Source organism: Anneissia japonica, unplaced genomic scaffold, assembly GCF_011630105.1.
Source record: "Anneissia japonica isolate Jap-2015-1 unplaced genomic scaffold, ASM1163010v1 scaffold288227_len51653_cov153, whole genome shotgun sequence".
Classification (NCBI taxonomy): Eukaryota; Metazoa; Echinodermata; class Crinoidea; order Comatulida; family Comatulidae; genus Anneissia; species Anneissia japonica.
This window is the reverse complement of record NW_022752531.1, coordinates 21454-31447: the sequence shown is the minus strand read 5'-3', so window position 1 is coordinate 31447 and position 9994 is coordinate 21454. Positions and strand designations below refer to the sequence as shown.

General features: G+C 31.4%; 1 protein-coding gene across 1 annotated transcript in view; it reads left to right on the top strand.

The window, feature by feature from the left end:
• Window positions 1-9994, top strand: part of LOC117122341 — a gene marked incomplete at its 3' end in the record, with an annotated part of 46222 nt that overhangs the window by 14934 nt on the left and 21294 nt on the right. Inside the window, exons 14-23 of the mRNA XM_033267903.1 lie at window positions 210-400; window positions 1049-1133; window positions 2241-2423; window positions 2524-2628; window positions 3250-3507; window positions 3757-3912; window positions 5241-5425; window positions 6325-6505; window positions 7101-7229; window positions 7971-8096. Of these exons, the coding sequence (XP_033123794.1) occupies window positions 210-400; window positions 1049-1133; window positions 2241-2423; window positions 2524-2628; window positions 3250-3507; window positions 3757-3912; window positions 5241-5425; window positions 6325-6505; window positions 7101-7229; window positions 7971-8096 (1599 nt within the window). The remainder of the gene's footprint in view (window positions 1-209; window positions 401-1048; window positions 1134-2240; window positions 2424-2523; window positions 2629-3249; window positions 3508-3756; window positions 3913-5240; window positions 5426-6324; window positions 6506-7100; window positions 7230-7970; window positions 8097-9994) is intronic.

The following is a 9994-nucleotide window of genomic DNA, read 5'->3' as shown; positions in this document are numbered from 1 at the left end:
ATATATGCATATATATATATATATATATATATATATATTTATTAAAATATATATTGAGAGCTTCTGCTCTTCAAAGTGTATTATAAAAGAGGTCTTATACAAATTATATTTTATATTGTTGTTGTTGTTATTACCATTATTGTGTTGTTAATTAACATTTTTAAGAAAATTCACAGTTTACTGACATTCTCGTTTGTATGTCATTTTAGGATGGATGTTTGGTGATCCTCACTTACAGACACTGGATGGGGTAGAGTTCACATTTAATGGATTAGGAGAGTACGTCCTCGTGGATGTAGACGATCAATTTATCATTGTTCAGGGTAGAACTGAGAAGTTTCAAGACTTCAATGCCACAATCTTTACAGCATTTGTTGCACAACACAACGGATCTACCAAGGTTGTTATTATTATTATTATTATTATTATTATTATTATTATTATTATTATTATTATTATTATTATTAGTATTAGTATTATTACTATTATTATATTATTATTATTATTTTATTATTATTAGTATTAGTATTATTATTTTTATTATTTTATTATTACTTTATTTTTAACATTATAATAATAATAATAATAATAAATATTATTATTATTATTAATAATCATCATCATTATTATTATAATATACTACTACTGTTACTATTATTATTATTATTATTATTATTAGTAGTAGTAGTGTTACATTATAAAAATAACCAGTATATTGTATAAACGTCAGTTATGTCGGGTCTAGAAATTATTATTATTATTATTATTATTATTATTATTATTATTATTATTATTAGTATTATTATTATTATATTATAAAAATATCCTGTATATTGTATAAGCGTCAATTATGTCAGGTCTAGAAAAGTTTTATCTCCAAACATTGCCGTCGCACTTACCGGTAATTGTAGAATGACTTCTATATGATACATTTGGACAGACTGGTTCCATATACACTGTTAAAAAATATACAATAGTAACGTTAGTTACCCATCTTTAATTAATTATTACCTTATTTCAATATAATACTATGTCTGATTTATTTCAGTTTCAAATATCATTGAAGGAAAATAATACTTTTGACATTCTTCTAAATGAGACGGACACGATTAATCGAACAGTTCTCAGTGTCGGTAAGATAATGGTGACGTTTATTAATACTTGTATGTCTTAAAATATGACCAAAACTTAAAATTGCCTTACCTATTAAAATACCTATCGATAGCTACAATTCATTTACTTTATACATATACATTTCATTTATACAGCTCCACAGCTAATTAAACACCTAATCACGGATATCTCGCCAATTAGAAGATAGCATATACTCCTTGTGGTTAGTCTACAGTCAACTGCCGGAGAAATTAACCTCCTTGCTCAGTCCAGGATTTCGAAAAGGATGTTTCGTGTAGTAATAACTTCTAGTTAAAATAAAAGAACAGTGGAAAAAAAAATCCGACAAATAGAAGGGAAGCTATAATAAAAAGCAAATGAAATAACAATTTTGTTCAGAGATTAATGCTTGTTCATGACTAAAGTAACTTACTTTGTTATTTACTTTAATTAATTTACTATTGTTTTTTTAATTTTGAACAAAAAGTGAATACATCCTCTGGCTACACCACTGGCTCTTTGTTAACGCTTGACGACATAATGCCATTTTTTCGCCTAGATAGGCTAATACGGTCACTATGAAATCGCGTCAACAACAAACGGTCAATAAATGTGCTTGTGGTTATAGGATTTGAAACCAGGTCTCTGAGATGGGATCCAGGTATTACATTATGGTTATCATGCACACATTGTTAACTTAATTCGTGGATTTTAATGTTAAGTGCAATGTTTGTTGTTACAATATAACAAGTTTTTCATTCAAGACCTATTAAATTATATATAACACATACAGTCATTTGCATAACAACTCAGGGGCTGGGATTAAAAGACCATGAGCTTTTATCATGAGTTATTTTAAATTCATCTACTTTTTTTTCAGACTTAACACAACTTTCAGTACCGTATATAAACTGATACAGATTGTTGTATCAGAATATACGTTATTAGCATTCAACAACACATACAAAGTAAAAACTTACTACCGCCGTGGCCACTTCATGAGAATTGTTGTAATCTCTCTATTGCTGCAACTAACATTAAAAGTATACTTGAAAAAAAAATGTGTGTATGATAGCAAATAGCAATTGATTTCGTCTAAAGACTTTCATTATGTTTTTACTTTTTAGGTCCCTATATCCCACCAGAAGATCCAAGTTTTTCTGTGAAGCTAGTATCAAGTAATACTAGTGAGAGTGTAGTAGCACTGTGGTCATCTGGGTTCGCCATGTCAGTAACACCATCCCTCGACATGTTTAACATATTAGTTTCCATTCCAGAATCGTTCAAGAATAAAACAAAAGGTTTATTTGGTAAGTATATTCTACTCAGTTGTGTATTGATTTTTTATATTATTATATCACTAAAATACTGAAAGTCAGAAAATATGAATATTATTTATTACCATTGCAGGAATTTGGAACGGCGATAAGAGTGATGATTTTTCCTTTCCAAATGGTACAATATTGCCAGTGAACAGTAGTAATGAAAAGGATATATTCATATACGGAGAAACATGCAAGTTGCTTTATTAAAAAATATAGTTTGTACTTTATAAATGCTGACTTTAAAGATCTGATTTACATTCGTTATGCTGCTTCCTATCTGTATATAGTATGTTTGTCATAATATGTATTTTTATATTTGTATTATATATATATATATATATATATATATATATATGCTTTGTTGATAGGCCAATTAAATTTCAGGCAACTTGTAGCTAAGTATCTCTAATGTATATCACTCGCGCTGATTAAGTCCATAGCTTTACCGCAAGAAGTTTTAGAGTTTTATATTCCTTAAAATATTTATGAAAATAGTATCTTTTCGGAGATCCAGTCTTGCCGTTAAAATGAAATTTATCGTATTTATCTCTGCTATTTTAATGCATCGATAAATTAAATTGTTCTACACATGTACAGAATGTGAAAAATTACTTACTTCTAATCGGATTTAAATTCTTAATGAAGCATACCCCTGATAAACTCAGTATTCCTTTCCCGCTCGATTAAAAGGATTGATATTGTTTTATCTGTGGCATGGACATGTGTACATGAAACTTTTTACTGACTGTAAATATCTTATCTTTACCTATCAATAACGTTCAGTTCATTCTATTATATTTTTAAATTACAGGGAGAACTTCCCCCAATTCATCGCTGTTCTACTATATACAAAATCAAAGTTGGAGCGTATTTAATGATGTTAAATTTTTACCTGTATTTTTGGAGGATTTACCTGTAAACCTTTTTGCTGCGAACGATCACGGCATCTACGACATATGCGGAAGTGATAGTAGCTGTAGTTATGACATATTAGTTACAAATAATGAAGAACTTGCAAAAAGCACAAAAGCAACAAATTCTAACAACAAAGATGTTGCTGAAAAGCTTGGTAAGACTTTGGAATTTGTAAATGTAAAATTTACAATGAAAACTAACAGCATATACATGAAACGATGTATATTATTACTTAAGCACAATGGTGGACAATGTTTTCAATATGTTATTTTTGTTATACTAACTAACAGGACTGAATTCGTTATTTATATATTAATATTTACCAATGTCATTGGTATTTTATACTACCTTAATATTTTATATTCGAGGCTAATTTTCATTATTTTCTCATATTTTTTAACAGCAAACTTCCCACCTACTTTTGTTGATGTACCGCAGCAACTTAATGTGACCGTCAATCAATTATTTACTTACAACATCAGTGCAGAAGACGAGGAGGAAGGCAACGTATATTACTCTCTGTTAACAGATTCAAACGATCCATATATTAATGAGTCTAGTGAGTTTTACAAAGCAATTCTTGCACAAAATATTAATGCTAATTTCAGTTACTTTAGAATATTTGTTACATATCATTAATGTTTGTGAATATATGAATAAATACATAAATATATAAATATATAATATTAATAGTATTAATAATAATAATAGTGATATTAACAATGGCAGTGCTAGTGCTAGTGTCAGTGATAGTGGCAATGATAATATAATGACAATGTTAATAATACTTATACCGTATGTATGTGAATATATATATATATATATATATATATATATATATATATAAACTAGGTAGTGTATGTTGAAACTAGATCATTTAGACAACAGTGCTCGATGCAGGGGAAGAGCGGTGTAAAATCAAAACAAGATGACTTGGTTACAAATTCAACATTTTATTGCACTACAGGCTGTTTCATAAGGTACTTCCCCAATCGTCAGGTTCTAGGCTCTGAATGAGACTGCAGAAAAACAATCATGCATGGTGGAACTGCTTATAGTTATCTGGTTTATATTGGTTTATTGGTATAACTCATTAGCATTCATAGGGGTAATATAGAAGATTAATAGTATTTAGCTGTATACATATCTTGGTCTTTGACATCGTCGTCTTGAGTATTGTTTTCTACCAAAACAGTACTCAATAATGCCACGACCCGCACAGATGACAATGTCAAAGATTGCAATTGCCGCAACGTGTGCCCCCTATCCAATAAATGCCTAAGCAAAGGAATAGTATATCAGGCCACTGTTCTATTCCAAGATGACAAAAACAAAATAGAAACTTATGTCGGTCTGACAGAAAACGTTTTTAAGGACAGATTTAATGGGCATACTAGCTCATTTCACAACAAAACGTACAAGAATAGTACAGCGCTTAGCCAATACATTTGGAAACTTATAGGCGAGAATATGAAATATGAAATTAAATAGAAAGTATTATCTAAATGCAAACCCTACTCAATATCAGTAAACGTCAGTAAAATTGCTCGAGAAATATTTTATTATATGTAACCCTAAATTAAGCTCACCTAACCGTAAGAATGAATTGATTAGTGCATGTAGACACAGAAGGAAATTTTTATTATGATACCAAGACATGCATGGTTGTTATTCTGCAGTCACATTCAGAGTCTAGCACCTGACGATTGAGGAAGTACCTCATGAAACAGCCTGTAGTGCAATAACATTTTGAATTTGTAACCAGGCGTCATCTTGTTTTATATATATAAAACAACAGTCTATAGAGTGATTATACCAACTTCTGCAAGTTCCACATTTCACTTTCAGAAATAATTTTTTTCATTTGATGTTTCAATGTTTGAATAGCTGGTGTCTTTACTTGGACACCTGTGGACACATCAATGACGCAGATTGCATTTGTTGCCAGTGATGAAAACTCTGCGACGACGACACATCAACCGAATGTTTTCATTTGTGACTGTAAAAACGAAGGAAAATGTATCTTTGATAAACCAAGACCTGAATCCAATGTTGCTGTTGATAAATTTGCAGTGAGATTCATTTTGTTGATAATTTGTCTTTTGGAGATAATAATATGACAAAAACAGTCAGCAAAACAATGAGTAGAAAGAACAAGACACATTATAACAAAAATTCACAAATCAAAACAGCATCATTACATCTTAAAAACTTCAGTGGTTGTGGCCGTGTTAGTTTGCACAAATATCTATAACAGGTAATGATAAAGCAGTACTCTGAGACTAATTTTAAAGATGTATTTTTATTAGACACGAGCTTTCGTTGGCAGTCAATGTTAGCTTCAATTGATTTGATCTTAATACTTGAAAATCGGTACCTTCAAATATTCAATTAAAAATTACTTAAAATTGCATTGAATGTTATAATTTTAAAATCAAAATTTATAAAGAGATAAACATTAGCATTAGGAATCTATATACAATATTATAAGGATATATTGCAGTGTAATTACTGTTACCTACACTTGAAAGTAAACACAGTAAATCATTTAACGAACAATGACCTCTAGCCTTCTTTACTAAAAAAAATAAACTGATAGCTAAACTTTATTATGTTACCATCCGACAGACCAAACATCCACCTGCAGTGCATGCAATCAGGAATAATGGGCATATAAAAAGTAATATTTTAAATTCATCTAAGTAATATTTCGAGAAACAAAGTCATAATACGGTTAAAGCATGCCCACACATTAGTATCCACACACAGAACAAATATTAATACAGATGGTATAAAATTATAATTTAAGAATTTTTATGATATTTAATGTCTGCAATAAGCATAGGGTTGTAAGCTCAATAAGGGGTGAGCATTAAATAAAAATCCAAATTCCATTTTTTTAGAGTATGCATGTCAAAGATTGCTTGATGATTTAATATAAACCACTAACGTCATCATTTATGAATTGCAGATTGTTGATTGCGATTGTACACCGGGATACACTGGTTCTGATTGTAGGACAGATTACGACGCTTGTGAAGATAACGTTTGTTACCCAGGCGTTACTTGTATTGACGAACCCCCTCCCTCTGAAACAGCTACCTGTTCCGCCTGCCCCACCGGCCTTGAAGGAGATGGATTCAAGTGTTTTGGTCAGTTAGAAAAATACATGTCCATTTTTTCTACAAACTATTTTCTTCTTGTCAATTTCAGAAAATGAAATTCTGTAGTTTTATATAACTATTTAGACTGACATTGAAGGTGTGATCACAATACTCTCGGTTTAAAAATCATGCATCATAAAGAGCCTACTTACAATTTGTAAACAGGGGTGGCGTCAGTGGCCAGTGAAGGCCAGGGCCACTTCGTCAGGAAGAACTGCCCCCCCTCCACTCGTCGTAGAGAAACACCACAATTCGTCAAAGAGAGAGAAAAAAATATGTCTTTTCTACATACTTGTAAACTGCAAAATCGATTAAATAAGATATTAGAAACCCCTAAATTATCTTATTTTTGGGGGATAAGCCCCCTTGACCACTTTCAACAGATTTTGAGACACGCCCGACCACGCCCACTTTTCTCTCGTGGGGTACATTTTCCCTTCCCTCTCCCCCCTCCCTTCTCTGGCAAATCCTTGCACCATCCCTGTTTTTAAAACACCACATACTTGGCAAAAAGAAATATTTTGATTCGATATAATGTGCTTTCAAGTCCCAACAATTTTTTTAAATTAAATTATTCAATTAGACATCGACGAATGCCAGAACAATAAAACTATCTGTCAGCAGAATTGTCGAAACCTTGTACCTGGATACGAATGCTATTGTTACAATGGATATAGACTTCAGCAGCTTGATGGAAACAGTATCTGCATCGGTAATACCTTTTGATACTACTGTAGGTAGCTTTTACTGCACGACTTTAACCTTAACGTTAACGGATGATGTCATAATTTATTCATCTTGCGTTGCGGAGTACTGTACGTTAATTTCAGGATTTTACGTGCTTGAAGTACGTTAGTTACAGGTTTGCGCATGCGTATTTTTAATTGTTTACAAAAGAGGCGGAGCTATTGCGTTGCCTGTTGGGTACTAACGTTGAAGTTAAGGTTAACGTTGTGCGGCGAAAACTACCTAATAATAAAATTACAATTGCAAAAACTATTTATTCAGTCCTACAAACCATAAAAATTATAACAAATAATTATAAAAGAAAATACACATTTTAGGATCTGGGAGACTCCCATTAATTTCACCGTAGTTGCAAGCATGAGAGACACCCATACAATAAAATAGAAAAGTATTCTTTTGGGTATAACCATTTATAATCTTTGGTAAAACCAGTATGCTTTGTAATTTTAATGTTTACAATTTCGCCGATTTCCAGTTAGCGTCATCAATACGAATGTACTGATTTTCACTCAAATATATTTTTTTTTCATTTGTACTCTTCTGTGAATTAATCTTTTAATTGAAATCAGTGTTTATGAATTTAGAAAAAATATCATTGTTGACACTATAAGTAAATATAATCTAATTGTATAGATTAATTGTACTGTATGTTTACAAGATAAGAATAAATATTTAAATAAATTGTCCACCTGGTTTATGTTAATAGATGTTGACGAATGTTTGCCTAACAATGAACACAACTGCAGTAATAATGCCGTATGTAATAATACCATTGGTTCATACAATTGTATGTGTAAGATCGGCTATGAAGGTGATGGAATTGCTTGTAGAGGTAAGAGAACCGGTTTTAGACTGCAATACATGTTTGCATCATGATAAAAAACTAAACTCAAGATGTAAAATATATATATTTTAGATTATCACCTGTATAATCTGGAATATATATATTCCAGATTATGGCTGTCATTTGTCCTCATGTCTGTCAACAGTCTCTTATACACATCTAGATGTGTATAAGAGACAGATATTTATATAATGAGAGTAGAATATAAGTTATGGTGACAGACGAGAGGCCAAATGACAGGCGTGCGAGACCATAACTGCATCTACGCTAGAACATTGTCAAGAATGAATAGTCCAAGTCCAAAATGGTGACAAACTTAACTAACAGAAATCAAAACAAAAGATAAATTCTGACCAATCAGAAAAGAAGTAGGTAGATCTAATAATGAAGGAGACAACATGATCCTGCTGATGGAAAAAATTATAATTGTAGAACAAAGGCATAGTTAGCACCTTACACTTACATGAACAATGCAAGCACTTTAGAGGATCTGGGATCATATTTTAGACTAGGCTTCATCTTTTTATTGCTAAGGATTCAGCAATTAAAATTCTGACCAATGTACAGAGCCATGAATAATATTTTTTTTTTCAAATAATGAGGACTATATAAGAGATTGTTTAGTATCGTCGGCATCGATAAGATGAAGACCAATTATATGGTTAAAACCTTCACAAATCTCAGTGTGTTCATGTACATTACTATTTGCATTACCTTTCAGTTTTGCCCATATAACTCCGAGGCATCCTGGACATTTGAATTTGAATATTATAGAGCTACAATACTCTTCCGGTGTCCGATTTTTATGAGAAGTAAAATATGAAATTTGTTTGGTTTGCCAGAGCGAGACAAATTTAGCAATAGTCAAATGTCTGTTTATCTTTCTAATTCATTTACGTTGTTTACCAATGAAAGGTAGGTGCATCCAGATGTTTGGCCTATTATTAACGTTAACACTGGGATCAGTTACGTTATTCTGAATACCAAGACTAGAAAGAATATGATAGAAAATACGCTTCGGGAAACAATTCCATGTCACCAGTTTTTTAATCGTGTCAATCTCTTTATCTAATGATGAACCAGGGGAACATATTCTGTGTGCCCTGTACTGAAGGCTGCGCATCCAAGAATGTATATTTTGTTTTGGTTTCTTTAGTTATTTTTGTTGCCATCTTGGACTTGGATTATTCACTCTTGATAAAAAAAGAAACGTAGAATCTATTATGGCCTCACGTCTGTCATTGTTTGGAGTCGCCATACTCGCATTCTATTTGCGTATAGTCAGTAAATCCTTTGGTAAATGAGAGCAGGTTTCACGTATGTTATGATAATAATATTTAAATTCAAATATTTTGAAATGTTTTATATTTTTATATATATATATATATAATAAATCATTAAAGAAAGGTAAATACAGTGTTTAATAAAGGACAATAATACATCGCGTAGCATAGCTCTCAACGAATGTAGTCCTGTAAATAAAGAATCAACGAATGTAGTCCTGTAAATAAAGAAAGAAATTGTGTAATAAAATGCCTCTGGCGGGACTCGAACCTGCGACCTCTCGCTGTCAAGGCGAGCGTCATAACCATTAGACCACGGAGGCTTCATGGTTAAACAGATTCAAATACCACCAGATACACTCCATTACACAATAAGTACGGCTAGAAACAATATAGGTACATATAATATAAATCAAGATAGCCGTTAACACTGTTAAATTAAATATAATAAATCATCAAAGAAAGGTAAATACAGTGTTTAATAAATTTATTTATTTACAGGACTACATTCGTTGAGAGCTATGCTACGCGATGTATTATTGTCCTTTATTGAACACTGTATTTACCTTTCTTTGATGATTTATTATATTTAATTTAACAGTG